The following is a 21,071-nucleotide window of genomic DNA, read 5'->3' on the forward strand; positions in this document are numbered from 1 at the left end:
AGTCTAAATAAAACAGGACTCGGCAAATGCTGGCACGCGTGCCTATGACGATAGTAATCCTCTCCACACTCACACAATCATTTTAATTCTCTCCACACTCACAAAAAAACCATTGAAAAACCATGTTATCAAAGGGAAACAGAATTGGGAGAACATAAAAGAGATACTCCCCGCCCGGACCTGAAATAAAGCCAAATCGCGGACTGGGAAATCTAAAGCGATGACATAAAATTTCATTGACTACATATTTTCTTTACTATAAATTGTCATCGTTGCGAGCATTATAACATGTTTTCTGAATGCATTTTATTTTACCTTACTGCGTCTGTTCCCTTTTTGCGATAATAACTTGACATAATAAACAAAAAGTAAGTATACACAAGCGAATGCTAATAACAATAATAAAATCGGTAAAAATACAACTTCATTGCAGCTGAGTTCAGAGACAGAGATAAGAATAGCCAAAGAAGGCAACAGCAGCAACGAAATGCAAATAAAAAACAATTTAATGTCTGTAATTTGCATTAATTACACCCGAGCAGTTATAGCAAAACAATGCATGCATTCTGTCTGCAGCATCGAAATGCTGATTTTATGCAAAAACAAATAAAAATATAAGTCTGAAGATTTCAAAGTTCAATTTTCTCAGGACTTCGCATATCAATGTCGCTTTCAAAAAGACATTTATTTGGGCACAGAGAAATAAGGAATAGGGCTTTGTGATTAAGTCTATTCCAAGCAGACGCAGCAAATTTCGGTTACTTTACAAGTTTTCAGCAAATATGATGGAATATCAAAATATTGATCAACTTGATCCTTAATGTGTACCACACTTAATTTTTTGTAATTGATTTTACAAAATTATATTAAAAACATTTTCTTTTATGTGTCCATATTTTCGTTCTTCATATGCCTTTGAATAATTAATGGAACGCCATTAGCTGTGAACTGGTTCACTTGTTCTTTTTAGTGAACCATTCAATTGAACCAGTTCCTTTGCGAATTCACTTGAACATGGACTAAATTTTAGCGTCAAAAACTGAATTCATATAAATTTTGTGAAATAGCTAGAAAAAAACAGCAAAAGTTCCTCCTCCACCATTCGGAAGGAATTTGAAATTTTTCAAAAAAAAATCCATCGAAAAATACCGTTCAAATGAAAACCTTAATATGGGGGACTTTAGAATAGCGGGAGGTTCTGTTATATGCGAGCTATACGAAGACGTGGACCTGCATAGACTATTTTCTGGCATAGACTGCAGTTCCCATAATGAACTCTGAATACGAAATTTGGAACAAATTCGATGAATAATATTCGCCAAATTCATTAAAATACAGAATATAGGGAGGTACCGTTGCATTGGGGCTATACGAAGACGTGGACCTGTATGGACAATTTTCCGTCATAGGTAGTAGTACCCATTACGAACTTCAAATTCAAAATTTGACGCAATTCCGGTGAATAATGTCGTGAAAATCCTGAAAATACCGAATATCTCGGGGTAGCGTTATATGGGCGGTATACTAAAACTTAGACCTATGTAGACAATTCTCTTACAGGGGGTACAAGTACTCAGAGTGAACTCCTTGTTTGGATTTTCAGAGTATTCCATTGAAAAATGTAGCTAAAATCTTTAAAATACTGAATATCGGGGAGTACCGCTGTATAGAATCTATATCAAATCGTAGACCTATAAAGATAATTTTCTTTCAGGTTGTAGTCACGAAGAACTCATTGTGTAGAATTTCAGACAATTTCATTGAAAAATCAAAAAATACCGAATATTGGGAGGTGGTCAAGATATGGTGGACCGATATAGCCTATCTTCGAACTTGACCTGCCTGCAGACAAAAGACAGATCTGTGCAAAATTTTAGCTTCCTATCTTTATTCGTTTTGACTCTAGAATGTTTACATCGGAGGGCGGACAGGGCTAAATCGTCTTTTAATTTTACGCTGCTCAAGAATATTCATACTTTGTCAGGTCTAAAATTAATATTTCGACGAGTTAGAAACGGAATGACGAACTTAATATGCCCTCCATACTAGGTATGGTGGAGGATATAAAAATACATTGTTATGGGCCTGTTTCTATATGACATCACGAAAGTGAGTGCAAAATTAATTGAAAAAAATCTACATTTTGAAAACACTATTTGGAATAATGATTTTATTACGCGCTCACGCGCTCGTATAATCAGTACCTTTATTTTTAAAATAACTAACTCCATGGCCCTAATTACCTACACGAAATGTCATAATTCAGGATAGGTACCTAACAATGTCTGATAATGTGTAGAATACTTCACTTGTCATTTTTCAACTGATCTGTACAAATTCGATCTACATATCAAATAAAATAAAATTCCGTTATAGAACGAAAAAAAAAACATCATTGATTGGGATATAAAAGCAAAGAATTCATTATTGTGGACATGTTTCTGTATGAGGATATGAAATGATCTTAATTCAATTTTTGATTAATTAAAAAGTGTAGAATTTAAAATTGTCATAAAGAATTGGGTTCTTTATATAATAACAAACAAGTGTTCATAATGTCATAATTCTGAGTGGGTTATTCATAATGTCTGATAATGTATATGATACTTCATTTTTCAACTGACATCTATAAATGCCATACAGAAATAAAATTCGTTCCACAAAGAAAAATGTTATTGATTGAAGCGTCATAGGTCCTTTTGATTTTACTTAGCTGAAACCAAAAAATAAAAACCGCGATGGATGATTATATTTTTACGGCAATTAACGTCCTAGCCCTCCGTTAATTACCTCGGAAGGAATGCCAAAACGGGACGGATAATGTGTAGCATACTTTAATTGCCGTTATTCAACTAACCACCAAAATAAAACACGTTCCAAGATGATTTTTTATTTACTCAACTGAGACTAGATAATAAAAACATTGCATTTATCATTCAACATTTTGATCATTGACATAAACTATTGCCCTTTTTCGCTCAACGACATGATATCATGTCCAAAGTATTTGCTGCAGGATAGGATTGGAGGTGTAAAGAAAATACATTCCCAATGAAAGTCCGAAGCGACCGGACCCCACCATGCACTGTCACCCCAGACCTCTACTCTGTAAGAATAGTTCGAATGCTACATCAATCACAGCAATATTGTATAGAAATAAAAAAACGACTGTCTGGTTTTAATCGTTGATTATATTCGAATTTGAATCGAAATTAAATTATGTAAATTAAATTCCATTCTTTTTTTCACTCTTTTTTTTGTGTGCAAGTTGACAAAGTTAAAAAAAATGAAACGAAAGGGAGACAAGAAGAAGGAGAAAACAAAACTACGTTTTTGTCCAATTGGCAGTGGGTTGAGTTCATTAGACAATTGAAGAGGAGTAAAGATAAAAATGCCGTCGTCTGAGGTAAAGAGGCTAAAATTGTGTTGGTGGTGGTTGTTGTTGTTGTTGCTGCTGCTTTTTAATGTAAGTGGTTAAGTTATTTTAAATGGGTTGTTGTTGTTGTGTCTTTGGTGTTTGTTGTGGCCCAAAGAATGCATTTCATTAGTGGTTGTTGTTATTGATATGCATTGATGTGTTATTGTTGTTATTGTAAGAAATATATTCACATTTCAATGATGTTGTTGGAACTTGTGTTTACCCTGCTCATTATGATTATTGTTATTGTTATTCAATTTCCAGACCATACATCCACCCAACTTCTTTAGTTGTCGTTGTTGTCGCTCTTTTATAACATTAGAATATGCCATACACGTTTTATATGCACTTCCTCTTAACTAGAATTGATAAAAATGTGTGCGTGCTTGGGGGTGTGTGTGTGTGTGTGTGTCTCAATGGTTTTCCTTCATTAGAATATTCTTTTTTTGTCGCTTTTCTTGTAAACTTCCCCAAATGCATGCATGTCCGCCTGCCTTACTTTCTGGTGTAAACACAGAAAAAAAACACAATTTATAAACATTCAATTCGTTTTGTATATTTTCCTTTAAACATTTATAGACATCAGTTTTATAACTTCCGCATACCTAGTTTATAAAGAATTTTTTGGAATCGTCAAAAGAATATTAAGCGTAATTTATTTGGCGCAGGTTTTGCAAAAATCAGCTGTTTTTCTAGTTAACGTTCCCATTGTGGAACACATTTTTATCAGGTTGGTAATGAGAGAAGAATGCAATAATGGTAAAAAGGGACAATAAATATTTAAGACCTCTAGGAAGGGGCCGTGTGAACAATGGCAATTAAAGTGGGGTATACACTATCGACCTTGCTAATTATTATTTGCATATATCGATGAATTTACACACTTGCCGAAACTATTAGATGCTAAATTGAGCATTTATTTGATTTTACAAGGCTATGTGCTGTCAATTTATTAATTATACCGTCAGACATATGGCTAAAGAGGGTATACAAGCTGAGATGAAAAAACTGCACCCAACTTCAGACTGGTGTCATTTCTAAGCCACTCGTCCGGCAGCTGTTAAAATTATTCCAGTGATAGTTTATTATATTGTTTACAAGCGTACAAAGCATTTTGGTGAGAATTTTCCAAAAAAAAAAAAAAAAACAAGTTATTCGTGATAGAATTCAAGCGTGATAGTGTGATTTCTTTATATTTGGCTGGAAACCCACAAGTGGCTATCGTTAGATCACTACAGCATTTAAATGTGAATAAATCTTTTGTGTCTCGTACCATCGCTCGTTACCGTGACCCGGTGATGGAAGAAAAAAGCAGCATCTGCAGAAATGGTTCGAAAAGTAAAGAGCGTCGACTTGATCGAAACCCGCGTTGCAGTGGCCGAAAAATGGCTCGTGAGCTGAACATATCGCAATATTCCATTCGGCAATTATTGAAAAATGAGCTCGGGGTAAAGCCATTGAAATTCCAAAAAGTTCAAGAACTTACACCGCAACAGAAAAAGGAAGAAAATAGACTCAAAAGAGATAAAGAGTTGCTTCGCTTGGCCGAAAGAATTGAACTGCGGAATTTGGTTTCCTCCGATGAGAAAACATTCGCCACAGTTGTCCAGCAGTTTGTAAAGAAACAAAATGATCGTTTTTACTTGCAAAAGAGGTCAGCTGAAAATGTGCACCTTCGGTTTGCCACCAGAACTCAAGCGCCGGCCATGGTGTTGGTGTGAGCCGCCCGCCATAATAACCGATTGTCGCTCTCCGCTCGTAATAATCGACTGTGGCATCAGAAAAAATGTCGAAAATTATCGCGAAAATATTCTGGAGGGTTTATTAAAGCCTTGGGCACGCAAACATTGTGGCCGCAGACCTAGGACATTCCTACAGGACTCAGCACCATCGTACTCAGCACGCGCCACCTAAGAGTGGTTACGCACAATGGCATACCAATCCGTTGGACTATTGTGTCTGGATTATTTTGGAAAGAAAGGTTGGCACTAAAAAATACCAAAGTGTCGATCACCTCAAGCAAGCGCTTCGCCGGGAATGGGCCAAAATACCTCAGAGCAACATTCGGGCAGCGTATGACGATTTCATTGGCCGTTTGAAGGCCATAATTCGTGCCAAAGGTTACCAATTCGAACAAATCTGAACTTATTCTAAAATTGAGTGCTATTTCCGACATTTTTTGCTTTCATTCAATAAAATTTAAAAATTATGACGTTTGAATTTGTTGCAGTGTTTTATCTCACCCTGTATATCAGCCTGCAAAACCGATTGATACTTTTTAACTCGTTTTATTAAAATCACGGTCTCATTTTTGGGCTTACTAAATAGAGAACGTATTTTCAATGGCCACAGAATTGTTTATAAACAAAAAATAATGTAGTGTGAATTAAAATTTTGCAAATTTTCTTTAGTTTATTTTTGTTTTCGGCTGGATGCGATTTGCATTTTAATTTGTTTTCCTATTTGGTTTGTTAATGTTTTAGTTTTACGTACATGGAATTGTGTTGCGTCGCTGCTTATGTACGTGTCCGTACATAAACAATGGCATCATGACTGACCTATGTATGTTTTGTTTGCTATCTATATAAAGTAATCAGTTATTTTGGTGTTATAATATCAATTATGATTAATGTATATTAGTCATAAATAAATTGTTTTTCGATAGGGTAATAATAATTATTTGTAATCAGTTGTTTGTTGGTTTTTCGTTTAATAATCTCTTAAGGAGAATGAAAAATTGATAACGACAATCTGATGTGTTGCCAGACACCTTTATGATTTCGTTGACAACAAACCCTATGTTAAACTTATGCATTTTTGCCATGATATAGTCGACATTAAACCCCAGGGCTTACTAAATCTGGTAAACTGTAACGTACTTTTATTAAATAACGAATTTATAAAAACCTAATAAAAATAAAATATTTCTCTTATTTCCCAATGGCAACATCATAAATATTTACTAAAATCCCTCTTCCATTTAATTTATTACATTTCCCCTAACAATTTCCATCCAAAATTTGATAATCATAAATCCAAACTCGTTGTGTGGCCAGTTAGCTATATGAGTTCAACGAAGAAAGGAACAAAAAAACAAACAACTCCCATTTCTCTCTTCGTCAAATTTCGTGGCTCCTTTAAACGATGTGCCATTTCTTTTGGACATACGTCAGTGTTAAAGAAACAACCTTTAATAATTAGATAAAAACAACACCTTTTTCTAAAAATAAACGGCACTTAAATTAACAAAAAAAGGGAAATAACATCACAAACTTACCACTCCACAATCAGCTGCCGGTGAATTTTCCACAATATCATAGATAACATGTGGGGGCCCGGTGGTGCCCAATAAAGAAAAACCAAAACCGGAATGATCACTGCTACGATGTAAAACCACTTTCAACTCTTCGGTTGTCATGTTTTTTGTTTCTTTCTTATTGTTGTTTTTGTTGTCGTTTTGTCTGCTTCAACTTGTTTTTATTTGCTTGGCAAAAATGGTATGGTCTAAATTATGGGAGGAATATTTGATATTTTCTTTTTATTTTTTTTCTTTACAATTTTACTTCGTTTGTCACAATTGTTGTTGTTGTTGTTTTATGAACTAAAATAAAAACAAATAAATAAAATCATATTTTTTCATAAATATAAGATTTTTTTCTGGTTCTATTCAATAGCTTCCTTTTTTCCTCTTTCTTTGTAGTACATTAAAAGTTTTGTTGTTTGTTGCACACTTTTTTTAAGCTAACAAAGAAGATTTGCCAAAGGTAAAACCACACTTGCACGCAGGGGGTGATTGGGGGGGGAGGTTCTTTATACTACTGCAACGTTTGATGACGAAATGTTTGCTGGCAAAGTATGAGTCAAGTCGTCAATAAGTTGTCGTTTGCCTGCCTCGTTGATGTTGTTGCAATACTCGTTGTTGTCGACTTCGGCGTCGTTGTCGTCGTCGTTATAACAGTAGCTGCCACAGCAGCATGATAAGGTTAAACACGAATCCTTTCTATAATGTTATTATCGTTGTTTTTGCTTTCTTATAGTAATCTGCTGCTGCTGACCAGATAAGAAAGAGGGAATGAATAAAATATGTACGATGGAGTTATATTTGAAATAAATTAAACCAACAACAAAACCATACACAACATCACATCTCATTTGTAGAGCTTGTTGTTGTTTTAACGAACGCCGCGTGCTAACGATTTTTTTGCACAACTTTCTAGATTTTCAACATCTTAATGGTTTTAGTTTAAAAAAACTCTTTTTTTTTTGTTTCGTGTTATTTTAGCAAATTACATTTTTCATATTCCTCTCTCCTGTTTTGCTTTGTTTGTTTCTTTCTTTCTTCGTCTTGTAATTTATGCTTAGTTGCATTTGAAATGCTTGACTGCTGAATGAATGAATGAATGAGTTTGTTGGTTTTTGGGCTTGGTCGGCGGACTCGATTCACCTCGACAACACACAGTTAAACGCAGTCAGTCGTCTTCTTGTCGGGCATAAACACAACACGACAAGATGTCCAAAAAAAATATCAAGGTAATTCCTGTCTTGTAAAGCGAACAATATTATTCAATACATTTTATAATATAAAATGTTTTCTTTGAAAATTTTCCTGGATAAAATCACTTTTTTAAGCCGGCCTCGATTATCAGTCGTCGTCAATACAACAACAAGAGGCAATCACCGCAGCAGAGCAAAACCCTACTCACACTCACTCAGTCGTCATCAACGTCGACTGCGACGACGACAACGTTTCTGCCTTCAATGAGATGTGTTTGTGTGTTCTTTTATTTCTTCTCTTCTTTAATTCCAGCGTCACCACTTTTTTCGCAAATGCACTTGTTTTATTTTCAACGCCTTTCAGCGTTTACTCTTCTTTTCTTCTATTAAATCAATACAAAATTTATCACCTCAACTTTTGTGGCAGATCACAAACAATTTTCCTCGACTTCTTTGTGAATTTTCCATAAAACACACTTTTTTCTGGTAGGAAAAGAATCCAGTTTTTGTTTTACCGTCACCACCTCTTTTTTTTCCAACAAACACACACGCACGCACGTACACACAATTATTTGACTTCTGCTGCTGTTAATTTTTATTCGGTTTTACGAGAAAATAAGAAAACCCCTCTCAACGAGGCATTTGTTTTTCATTAACGAAATTCTGTTTTCTTTTCCATTTTGTTGTTTTTTCTCCTGCGAACACGATTTTGTTGTAATTTTCCTATTTGCAGGGATATATATATTTTTTTGGAATTATGAAAATTCTCTTTTGAAAATGGTTTGTACAACACAACCAACCGACGACCGCACTAATTCACTTTAAACTATGTTATATTTATGTTGGACCAGGGACACTTAAATCGATAAGTAGCTAATCGATTAATTCGAGAGCAAAAAACCGACAAATCAAAGTCGTCTTTTGCGTAGGTAGAAAGTAATCGGTTTCTTGTTGTACTCATTATGTACGGCAAATGATATTATCTTAAATTATATTTTTCTTATTTACAATAGAAAATCTATTAATCAAAATCATAGTAATTAATAGAGGGTAAAAAGAAATAAATTAAAAAATCTATGAAAAAAAAATAAAAATCGATAAGCGATAAACAAGTTAAGAGTGCACCTTTTACATGGACGTACATAGTATACATGATTTTTTAATGTCATGTTCTCACTGGCATGCATGTGCTTTTTATTGTCATGTTCTAATTGATATTTTAATTTAAGGTTTTCGCTCTTGGAATCGCGTGCAAGAATAAAAAACAGTTCATACGGTATAAATCGTAATTTTTAAAGCCTGATTAGTTTGAGCTATTGGAAAATTATTTAAAACAGGACACAAAAAATTCAGAAAAATGCATGAAATATTTATTTGAATGGATTAACCAACGCTCACAAGAAAATAGATAAATAACATTAAATCGCACGATCTAGACGTTTTCAGAAGGTGAGGTAAAATGTTCACCACATGTTGAAATCACATAGCATGCAAGAAAGCTCTGGAATTTTGGGTTAAAAAATTGGATATCATCTTTAAAGATGTACAATGCAATGGTGTCACCACCCCACTTCACTAAACTAAAGGTGCAAGCATGGCTCAATAAGTAAGGTTGCTCAATGCAACTCTGTAAAGGAGTCTTATACATGGTGAGATGAAAAAACTGCAACCAACTTCAGATTGCTGTCATTTCTAAGCCACTCGTCGGACAACTGTTAAAATTATTCCAGTGACAACTCGTTACATTGTTTACAAGCGTAAAAAAGCATTTTGGTGAGAATTTTCCAGAAAAAAAAGTTTTTCGTGATGGAATTCAAGCGTGATAGTGTGATTTCTTTATATTTGGCTGGAAAAAAGTGGCTATCGTTAGAGCACTTCAGCATTTAAATGTGAATAAATCTTTTGTGTCTCGCACCATCGCTCGTTACCGTGATACTGGTAGCGTAGCCCGACGTCAAGGAAGTTGACAGAAGAAAACAGCAACGTCAGCAGAAATGTTTCGAAATGTAAAGAAGCGACTTGATCGAAACCCGCGTCGCAGTGGCCGAAAAATGGCTCCTGAGCTGAACATATCGCAATATTCCATTCGTCATTCGGCAAATATTGAAAAATGAGCTCTGTACAAGAACTTACACCGCAACAGAAAGAAAATAGACTCAGACTCAGAAGAGCCAAGAGTTGCTTCGCTTCGCTTGGCCGAAAGTGGTGAAATTCAGAATTTGGTTTTCTTCTATGAGAAAACATTCGCTACAGTTGCCCAGCAGTTTGTAAACAAACAAAATTATGGTGTTTACTTGCCAAAGAGGTCAGCTGAAAGTGTGCACCTTCGATTGGCCACCAGAACTCAAGCGCTGGCCATGGTGATGGTGTGGGCCAACATAACAGCCGATGGTCGCTCTCTGGTCGTATTAATCGACCGTGGCTTCAGAATAAATGCCGAATATTTTCGCGAAAATATTGTGGTGGGTGTATACATGTTTTGTCAGAATAGGGACACTAAAAGAAAGGTGGAGATGGCTTTGTTCTACCTTCTGTAATTGTGCCATGAGTAAACGTATTTAACTTTTTAACTCATCCGATCAGACCAGCTGATTTAAATTTAATATGTTTTTGTTTTTTTTTTTTCATAATCAAATTTATTGTGATTGTCAATTATCGTTGTTAACCCGGTAAAAAAATTGCATGTAAACGTATGTCTGCAACCAATTTCCAGAGCCCTTTAGACCGCCTTTCTTCGATCTTCTAGAACCCTTCACCAATCGAAAGTCGACTGACATAACCCTAATGTCATTATCATCATTAACGAAGAAGTCGTGTTCTTTGCGGTACCTTTGGACAAATTAAAAAACTTGAAACTCATTACTAAACGAAAATCTTATACCCCTCAACTTTAGATACGAATTAAAAACAAAGGAACAAAATGAACGCAATCTCTGGACTTGTTAAGGATACTCTGCCAAATTATTTGTCAAGCTTGCCTATTCCAGATAGCTTTGGAGGCTGGTTCAAATTGTCGTGTAAGTAGTATGTCACTCACTAAAATGCAAGGCATTTCATGCAGGGGAATGCAATAGCAATGAGATTCGAAATGAGTTGTCAAAGAAAAAAAAAAACCGGAATGGACTTAATTTATTCAAAACTGGAGCCCAAAATTCAAGTCAATATTTTCAGCTTAATAGGTGGCTTGTTATCTGTGTGTGTTTTTTGCCGTTTATCGGAACGTGCAGCTAGATTAATTTAATTACCCTTTCTTCTAGTCATCCGTCATCGTTGTTTTTGTTGCAAATTATATTCGTAGATTATGCAACAAACAATTTTTTGCCAACTTTGGAACTATGTTTTGTTGTTGTTGGTGGTGGTATTTTGTCGTACTATATTCAGTGTGTTTTCTTTCATTTTATTCTGTTAAGTTTATGCGTGAGCTTTTATTTTATAGTTGTAGTAATAGCGCCAAATAGCATGTTGTTGTTATATATATATAGTTCATGTTGTTTTTTTTTATAAATATTAGGTTGTTATTGACCTCCTTTTTTGGTTTGTTTAATTATAAACTATTCTTCGTTGTGTTGTCTTTATGCCGCTTCTCTTTTTTATTTATTTATTGACTGCTGCTGATGTGAAAGATAAGCTAATGGGGGAGTCTAAAATAATCATCTGGAATTTAATTAAAATTTCTTAAAATGAATGACTAGTGAAAAGAATTGATATGAAATAATAATATGCAAGTGTGGCTGTCTTGCATATTTTTACCTTCGGAGGTATATAGCTTACATCATGTGATTATGGAAATATATACATATACCTAGGTGAATATTTTTATGTCATTTATATAAAACATACATGTCTAAAGGAATATTTACTTATGGGCTGCCCCGTCTAGCAATTTCTTTGTGAGGAGAGTTTATTTATTTCTACCCCCGATATCCGGTATTTCGTTGATTGTAGCCAAATTTTTCAATGAAATTGTCTGAAAATCCACAAAGGGAGTTCCTTCTGAGTACCTTCACCGGAGTTGTTTCAAATTTCGTATTTGGAATTCGTAATGGGTACCACAGCCTATGACAAAAAATTGTGTGTTCAGGCCCACGTTTTAGTATAGCTTCCATATAACGGTACCTCCCAATATTCAGTAGTTTGTTGATTTTAGCGACATTATTCACCGGAGTTGTTTCAAATTTGGTATTTGAAGTTCGTAACGGATACTACAGCCTAAGACAGAAAATTGTCTGTGTAGGTCCACGTTTTGGTATAGCCCCCATATAATAGTTCTTGCCTATATTCGGTATTTTCTCGATTTTAACGACATTATTCATCGGAGTTGTTTCAAATTTCGTATCTAGAGCTCGTAATAGGAACTAGAGTCTATGACGGAAAATGGTCTATGCAGTTCCAAGTCTTCGTATATTCCCCATATATCAGTATCTCCCTATATTTGGTATTTTGACTATTTTAGGTACAATATTCACTGAAAATGTTTGAAATTTCGTATTTGAAGTTCCTAATCGGTACTACAGCATGTGAGAGAAAATTGTTTATGCAGGTCCCGCCTTCGTAAAGGCCCAATATATCAGTTCCACCCTATATTCGGTATTTTGACGATTTTAGTTACAATATTCCCCGAAATTGTTTGAAATTTCGTATTTGAAGTTTTTAATAGGTACTACTGCCTGTGACAGAAAATTGTTTATGCAGGTTTAGGCCTTCGTATAGCCTCGATATAATGGTACCTCCCTATGTTCGGTGTTTTGATGATTTTAGCTTCATTTAACCGGATTTTTTTTCAACTTTCGTATTTGAATATTTTAATGGCTTACGACGAATTTTGCCTATGCAGATCCATGTCTTCGTATAGACCCCAATACAACGGCGACTTCCTATTCGGTATTTTTAAGATTTTTACAGACTTTTTAAGGGATTTTATTTTTTTGAAAATTTCCAAATTCGTTCCAGTTGGTGGAGGGTATTCAAAGTTTGGCTCGGCCGAACTTGCTGTTTTTTTACTTGTTGTTTTTAATCCCTCCGTCATAAAATGAAGGTAATTTATGTCTGCAATATCTCGAAATAATCGTCACTCGAATCATCCCATTTGCTTTACATCTTCACCAAATAGTCTACAATACTGATCTCCGCTAAGGGAGAATGGGGACAATGTTATGAGTCTTGTGATTTCCGTGTGGATTTTTAAATGTGGAACTTACTGAGTCTGTCTATGAAATGACAGAGCATTAGATTGAGCAAATGCAAGAATGCCTTCCTGAGAACTGTAACAGGGTGCCTCCTGTGGACCATTTACCGTCCAGCACTCATTAACGTGAGACACAGGTTGGTGGGGAAACAAGTGTCACATGATTTGTCTTCGTTCTCTAACGCTGACCCTGCAGTAATCCTTCAATTAGCCAGAAGACTTAAGTGGCTAAAGACGACACGGCAAAATTTCTAGCCGTCAATTACTCTCATAACTCGTATTTCCTATCAATAATTTATCCTTCTTCTACTTTATTCATTTAACACAATGCACCAGCAGGTTGTCGAGTTTAGCGGTAATGACTACCCAAATCCCACATCTTCCCTTTAATGATAGTCGTAATTTTTAGCACTGCAACAATTTCTTTCCGCACTTGTAGGAGCATCTGATGGTTGGTTCTTTACAAAACATACCAGTTTCATAGAATACTTGCGTGTCCAAATCGTGGTCCCCTCCAAATGCTTAAAATCACATTTTAATACCTTGAACTTAAGAACATAAGATACAATATTTGAATATTTTATACACTCGGGTTAGTATTATCTGAAATCGGAAATTTCTGTTGCCAATATCTATTCATAGTCCAGATAATTTTAATATTCCTCTTAAACCTGTCGATAAACACTTCCTCAGTATGGCTTGTCTTTAATAGAAACTTTTCCTTTTCTTTCATTTCCACAGTCAAAGATTGGTTAGCCCTCATTCCACCCACCGCCGTTGCTGCCGGTATTGGCTATACCGTTTACTTAGCTTACTGCCCCGCTGCCAAAGGTGGTTGTTCCAAGGCCGGACGCTGTAATCAATCCGTGCGCAAACATGAAGCTAAAGTTGTCGACATGATTGACATTGAAAATATTGCCGAAAAGGCTGCCTTCTGCCGCTGCTGGAAGTCAAAGAATGTAAGTGAATTTAGTAAAAAAAAAACACAATTTATAATTTTTAATAATGAATTAAATTCTCTTCCCCATAGTGGCCCTATTGCGATGGCAGCCATGGTGAACACAACAAACAAACTGGTGACAATGTTGGCCCCGTGGTGCTTAAGAGAAACTCTTAGATATAAATAGGAAATATGATGCTATAGAGGATTTCCTAATCTAGCCTAGCCTCTGTTACAGGTTTCTTTTCTTTTGCTTCTGTTGAAAATATGTTCTTTACTTTTGTTTCTATTTAATTTTTGGATCGGGCCCAACGAAAGAGCATTGGTGTCGTCTTGTTGTATAAGTAAATACATATATTTTTTCGCCTTTTTTATTTGTTGCTCTAATTTGCCTTTATTAACTCTACATTTAAACCATTAATGGATATTAATTGATCATAAATTAATAATAATATTGTCTAAGAATTTAATAATTAAATTGTGGCAAATTTTTCTCCCCAGAAAAAGAAAAACATAACGGAAATTTTTATTTGTGGAAAAAAGCATGAATGGATGGATGCACCAAAGCTTTGTGATTGGAGAACAATTTATTTGAAAATAAACTTTTCTAATGGCATAAGTCAAAATTATGGAAGGACGAATTCTCCTCTATAATATGACGTGCACAAAACTTGTATTAGGGCTACATTAAAAATATTGTTTAAAGATAAAATTTAATAATGCAATTTCCAGCGATTGTAGAATTTTTGAGGATTAGATATTGAAAGAAGAGTTTTTTCAGAAAATTTTAAATTTATGAAACCCTACATAGTTTCTATTGATAATAGAAACATTTAAAAGCCTTGTATTGAATATAGAAGCCCCAAAGGGCCTCCAATTTAGAGATACCTGAAAGTCATTCTATTGAAGGTTCTGAAATACACACGTTTATTAAGGCTCAAACATCCACGTTTACAAAGGATCAGAGGCCTTTCAAAACGATGTTTACAAAGACTAAGATTCTATAAAAAGATCACATTTGTACGGTGTCTAAGGTCCTTAAAACCCCAAGTTTATAAAGGCTTTTAGTTCCTTTAAGACCCAAGTTAAAAAGAGACCCTAAGGCTCTTTGATACTTCCCCGTTGATAGAGGATCGGAAGACTCCAAAATCGGTTCTTTAAAATTCTCTGTTTAATCAAATTTTTAATTCAAGTCAAATTTTCAAAGAAATGTTCTAGAGTCCTTTAAACCCAGCTTTTATCAAGGCTCTAAAGTCCTTTAAAACATGTGTTTAATACGTAGCGACTTTCACATTATATTTACCTTTGGTATAGCATACTTTTAGGCGTTACAAAAATGTTTAAAATGAAACGCTCCTTCGATGTTAATAACGACTGGGTTTGGTTTGTGGATGCGCATGACAGATGCTTCACTCAGAGACTTTTGGCCCATTGTGTTCATCCAAGGAAGGATTAAGAAGTGATAAAAGAAAGGAAAAGATAAAAAGGAAAAAAAAATGAAAATGGGTTGTGGTGATGTATTAATAGTAGGATGCCCCTCCCCGAGCTTATTTATCAGTCATTTTATTCCTCATTATGGCCTTGGTTCTAGGCCAACCTTTATCCAAGAGTGCATTACTTCAATCATGAATGGCTCTCGATTTGATGGCATGTGACTTGATAGCTTTAAGAGTCACCTGTCTTTCGACATAGATAGTGAATTTGTCCTGTTGTAGTATTGCTAAGTTATCTTACCATTTCGTATGCTTTCTTGATTGCCACGATCTGTGACTGAAAAGGCCAGAAAGTTTTAGATATCTAGATATCAGGTCTTTTCTGCAATCATGAATTTCTCTCGATTTGATGGCTCTTAACTTGATAGCTTCAGGGGCCGCCTATATATCGTCCATTCTATTGCAAGCCTTGCGGACGCTCACGATAATATCTTCTTTTTGTAACCGCTATATTGTACTTCCTCAAAATTTTCGGCCCAGGGCTTATGTTTAATTTACGTGCTATGCTCGGATTGACCTAAAATTTTTATCACCAGTGGAAATTTTTAACCTGATTACGGCAAAGTGATATTTTCGTGGGGAAAATACCCGGTTATTCGACCCGAAGATCCGGATACAAAGTCCGGTTTTTATCCGGTTGTACAATATGGGTATCATTTAAAAGCTTGTGTAAGCGAACATATGATGAGGTTATTTTAACCAGTTCGGAGGCACTACACGAAAGTTGGTATTTTTGTGACGGAACACTCTCAAATAGTTGATAATGGGGGATCCCATTGTGGGGTAATAGTCTATACTATTGGCTATTAAAAATATGACCAAATATGTCGATATCTCTTGTAGTTACCGAAGATATTGGCTTTAAAATGTCTCTTATGGCAATAGTTTTTAATGAAACTAAGTTCTGTATCGGAATTAAGGTAAACTTATATGTTGGACATGGACCAGATGAGAAAATCCCAGATTGAATATAGTTTTGACACATGGCAGTGGAGAAAATCTACGACCAATAATTTCTACGACCAATAATTTGGGAATATAGTGTAGGCTATTATATAACTTATATAGAACTCATTACCCAATAATGGACCCCGACTTTTGTGCTGGTTCTCCAAAAAGTTCATCTAACAAAATACTAAGTTTTTGTATTACAATAACTAGTAAGTTATTATAATAACTAGTAAGTTCCCACTAAACATTCACCCTTATCGCGTAACAAATTTTCCAAAAAAAAAAAAAATTCACCATTCCCAAAATTGCAATCATGCACTTTTTTTCACAAAAGTTAACAAAAAGAAATTATAATTATATTAATGGGGATTCACAATTGTCATGCGAACAAATATTCACAATTTCTACGCGATAAGGGTGATTGTTGTCGTCAGGCTAAAAATACTTTCCTATGACAAAAATTTCAAAATTACCCGCGAATAGCCTCTAAATTCAAGTTGTACCCGGCTGCCCTGTCTGTTTATCATTTTTCGTTTTGTCCCTTCGATGATCAACGACTCTTCTCTATCTAGTTTTATCAGCAAGTGACTAATCAAGTTATGCTGGACGGCGAAATATTTTTGGCAACGGTGATGTCATTCGGCCACCGATAAAAAAAAAACAAAAATGCCATAATTCAAAGATTGGCAAAACTAGTTTGCCAATAATGAATGAGCCGCACCCATTGGCAATCATCCCTACAGCATTGGGGGTCAATGATCTTCAATGAACCCAAGAGCTTTTGTTCTGCCAAGGACTTTTATCAGCAGCAACAATTAGTTTACCATCATCTCTACCGAAAAGGCAACAAACGTCGGATGACAAAAAACTTGCAACTTCTTTAGTTTTGTGTTTTCTTTTGTTTTTGTTTTTTAATAAATTAAAATGAAATATTTATATATTACACGCTATGAGCATTCCGAGCATTTTATGAAAAAAATAAAAAAAGGAATATGTTTTACAAAAAAACATTGTTTTTAATTACATATATAAAAAAAAGAAGGCGAGAGAAAGAATACAATGCAAATACAATTAGAACGTGGTGTTTATCCTTGGGGAGAGTGTGCAGGAGTTAAATGGCATTGTTGTTGGTTTGTTTTTGGAAAATATCACACTCCTCGGCGTTCGTTTTCAGTTTGATGTCGGTCTGTCTCAAGCCCATTATCAATGTTGGTAGTGTTGGGAGGATAAACGTAACGTACGTAAATGTTTTAAACATAAATAGTGTAGCTGTTTGCTGTTGTTGTTGTTACACGACGCGCACACACGATGACGACGATGATGACATTATTTATTTATTGCTACAACTGCGCAAAGATTTATTTGAAGATCTTGCCTTGATTGAATTTACGGCCGTCTTTGTCGGTGCCAGTCCATGAGAAGTATTGTTCAACCAATTTCTTGGTTTCTTCGCTCTTGGGATCCAATTTCTTCCAGTCATAGACTTCATAATCGACCTGCCAGTCGGGGCTCAATGTGAAGGCGAGTTCTTGTCCGCGCCACACCCAGATACCGGAGATGGTCGAGTTGTTGTCCTCACCGAACAAGCACATGGAGGCAAAGGCTTGCTTGCGCATCTTGTCGATACGTTGGTACATGCCACCGATCAAATTGCAAGACATGAAGGTCTTGGTCAATTCCTCGTTGTATTTGTATTCACCATACCAGATGGAGTAGTGTTCGGGATCGAACTTTTCCCAGAAGTATGGAATGGACACTTTCTCATCTTCGTTGGAGTAGACGCGTTTGAAGTCATCGAAATTGAAGGTACCCTTGGGCAAGGCATCGAAGGGATCCTTGGACTTGGGTTCAGCGGCAAGAGCCAAATCGGCAGCATCGAGCTCCTCCTTTTTGGGTTCTTCCTTCTTGGGGGCGGGCTTCTTCTCCTCCTTGGCCTTCTTTTCTTGTTGGGGTTTGGCACCACCGGTCTTAGCTTGGAATTCGGCGTATTTCTTGGGATCGAACACCAAGGCCTTGTCGCAAAGGCTGTAGTTGCCGACGACAGCCTTAACTTGCTTCTGGTTCAAGATGGTGTTGAACCAACGGTTCAAGTTGGTGTATGGCTTGCGGGCGGCAGCATCCAAAACATATTGGTAGACATGCAACAGACTGCAGAACACAACAATATCGGCCAAAGTGATACGTTCACCAACCAAGTAGGTGGATTCCAAGAATTTCTTGTTCAGCAAGTTCAAAACAACTTCAACGTCTTGTTTGGCAGTGTTGCCCTTCTGCTGGGGCATGATGCCCAACAAGGGGAATACCAAGGCACAGGAGGCGGGGACGATTTCATTGTCGGCGAATGACAGCCATTGTTGGACCTGGGCTTGGGCGAAGGGGCATTTGCCACCACGCAATTGTTCACTGGCCAAGAAGTAGGCGATGGCATTGGATTCACTGAGGAACTTGCCGTCCGATGTCTCGAAAGCAGGAACCTACAACAACAACAAAAACAATCCTTTATTAAACAGAACAACATAACCTCACTTTCGGCATTTTTCAAGCAAATGATGACGTTTACACACCGTCATAACCGGCTGTCAAACACCACGCCATGAGGAAATAACATTGTTTTGCCCTGACTTACCTTACCGCTGGGGAACTTCTTCAAGAATTCAGCCGACTTATTTGTTTCGCCGAAAACAAAATCGCTAGCAACTTTCACTTGAGCGCCCGAGTATTGGGCAGCAATCAATGCCTTGTAGGCACGGAAGTTTTCTGGGTATGTGTATAGAGTCTACATGGATGGTGAAGAAAGGGGCGAGAGAGAAAAAATAGAAAATTCCATATTAATTAAATTCGACAATTTCCGGGTTTTCATCCAGCATTCCATTGTCGGGCAATGGAAAAAGGATGTTTTGGATATTTAGCGAAATTTTATCACAGAATTTTTTTACTTACTCCTGCCATCGTTGATTTTGCCGGAAAGAAGGAGGACAGTCGCGAAATTTACGTGACAGTGTGACAGTTGAAACGTCAAAATGCAACAACAACAACTTTGATGACCTTGCAAATTAAATGACAGCGTACAGGGCGTAAGGCGACTGTCAACTGGTAGAGTTGTTATTCTGACAGTGGCGTATAGATGTTATTAACACTATGTTTACACAAGGTAAGAAATATAAGATCAGTTGTGTGTGGCGAGAAACCAAACAATTTTTTTATTAGGAAGTTTTTATATTAAATGGCGACATAAGGGAACAAAAAATCTGTTATGATTTTTCAAATTGTTAACCCTCTATGGACTAGGTTCTGAAGAAGTGGGCCAATATTCTCTATTTCGCATCGGACCTAAATAAATTTGATATAAATATTGCGACATGTCAGGTTTGGACTATTTTGGTTGCTTCCTCCACTTTATTTAAGATATGTAATAATTTTTAGAAAATCTAATTCTGAAATTTTAGAAAATATGCGTGAGGTACCAGATATAGTCGACCGAATTACAGATATCGAGCTTTTAAGGGCTAAGTACATAAGAAGCTTGAAGTCATGCCTAGGCATGTTTTGTGACATTTCACAAAGGGATTACAGAGCCGCACTAAAATCCAGCCGTCGCTTTCCATTATAATTTGAAATTAATATGCCTAGCCATGACTTCAAGCCTCTTATGTACTTAGCCCTTTATATCCAATTTCAAGCAAAATCATAAATTCCATTTTCATCTCAGGTTTCTAGGCAAGAGAAATATTTAGATACAGCGTGAGATGAAAAAACTGCAACCAACTTCAGACTGCTGTCACTTCTAAGCCACTCGTCCGACAGCTGTTAAAAATAATTCCAGTGACAGTTCATTATATTGTTTACAAGCGTACAAAAGCATTTTGGTGAGAATATTCCAGAAAAAAAGTTATTCGTGATGGAATTCAAGCGTGATAGTGTGATTTCTTTAAATTTGGATGGAAAACCACAAGTGGCTATCGTTAGAGCACTCCAGCATTTAAATGTGAAAAAATATTTTGTGTCTCGTACTATCGCTCGTTGCCGTAATACTGGTACTGGTAGCGTAGCCTGACGTCAAGGAAGTGGACGGAAGAAAACAGCAAAATAAGCAGAAATGGTTCGCAGTGGCCGAAAAATGGCTCTTGAGTGGTGAACTGCCGAATTTGGTTTTCTCCGATGAGAAAACTTTCGTTGTCCAGCAGTTTGTAAACAAAATGATCGTGTTCACTTGCCAAAGAGGTCAGCTGAAAATGTGCACTTTCGGTTGGCCACCAGAACTCAAGCGCCGGCCATGGTGGTGGTGTGGGCTGCCATAACAGCCGATGGTAGCTCTCCGTTCGTATTAATCGACCTAATATTATCGCGAAAATATTCTGGAGGGTGTATTGAAGCCTTGGGCACGCAAACATTTTGGTCACAGACCTTGGACATTCCAAAAGGACTCAGCACGCGCCACCCAAGAATGGTTACAAAATGAGGTTCCTCGCTTCATTTCCAGCGCACAATGGCCACCAAAATCTCAGGATATCAATCCGTTGGACTATTGTGTCTGAAGTATTTTGGAAAGCAAGTTTAGCACTAAAAATACCAAAGTGTCGATCACTTCAA

The 21,071-nt window shown here is 36.3% G+C and overlaps 3 protein-coding genes across 3 annotated transcripts in view; 1 reads left to right on the forward strand and 2 right to left on the reverse strand.

Moving 5' to 3' along the window:
- The window catches only part of LOC131800574 (PH and SEC7 domain-containing protein-like), an 84,866-nt gene extending 76,111 nt beyond the window's left edge, over nucleotides 1–8,755 (reverse strand). The window contains exons 1-2 of the mRNA XM_059128505.1: nucleotides 8,323–8,755; nucleotides 6,696–7,019 (exon numbers count right to left, since the gene is read on the reverse strand). Of these exons, the coding sequence (XP_058984488.1) occupies nucleotides 6,696–6,836 (141 nt within the window). The 5' untranslated portion in view covers nucleotides 6,837–7,019; nucleotides 8,323–8,755. The remainder of the gene's footprint in view (nucleotides 1–6,695; nucleotides 7,020–8,322) is intronic.
- A 1,883-nt stretch (nucleotides 8,756–10,638) lies between these two features.
- Nucleotides 10,639–14,554, forward strand: LOC101900776 (CDGSH iron-sulfur domain-containing protein 2 homolog). The gene is made up of 4 exons (XM_005178047.4): nucleotides 10,639–10,737; nucleotides 10,807–10,929; nucleotides 13,839–14,056; nucleotides 14,128–14,554. The coding sequence occupies exons 2-4, from the start codon at nucleotides 10,833–10,835 to the stop codon at nucleotides 14,212–14,214; spliced, it is 402 nt and encodes a 133-aa protein (XP_005178104.1). The 5' UTR covers nucleotides 10,639–10,737; nucleotides 10,807–10,832; the 3' UTR covers nucleotides 14,215–14,554.
- Nucleotides 14,555–17,472: 2,918 nt separating this feature from the next.
- LOC131805394 (elongation factor 1-gamma-like) lies at nucleotides 17,473–19,581 on the reverse strand. The gene is made up of 3 exons (XM_059128511.1): nucleotides 19,422–19,581; nucleotides 19,108–19,257; nucleotides 17,473–18,955 (listed from the first exon to the last, which is right to left on the reverse strand). The coding sequence occupies exons 1-3, from the start codon at nucleotides 19,428–19,430 to the stop codon at nucleotides 17,840–17,842; spliced, it is 1,275 nt and encodes a 424-aa protein (XP_058984494.1). The 5' UTR covers nucleotides 19,431–19,581; the 3' UTR covers nucleotides 17,473–17,839.
- Between the last annotated feature and the right edge of the window lie 1,490 nt (nucleotides 19,582–21,071).

The sequence above is a fragment of the Musca domestica genome, unplaced genomic scaffold, assembly GCF_030504385.1.
Source record: "Musca domestica strain aabys unplaced genomic scaffold, Musca_domestica.polishedcontigs.V.1.1 55, whole genome shotgun sequence".
Taxonomy (NCBI): domain Eukaryota; kingdom Metazoa; phylum Arthropoda; class Insecta; order Diptera; family Muscidae; genus Musca; species Musca domestica.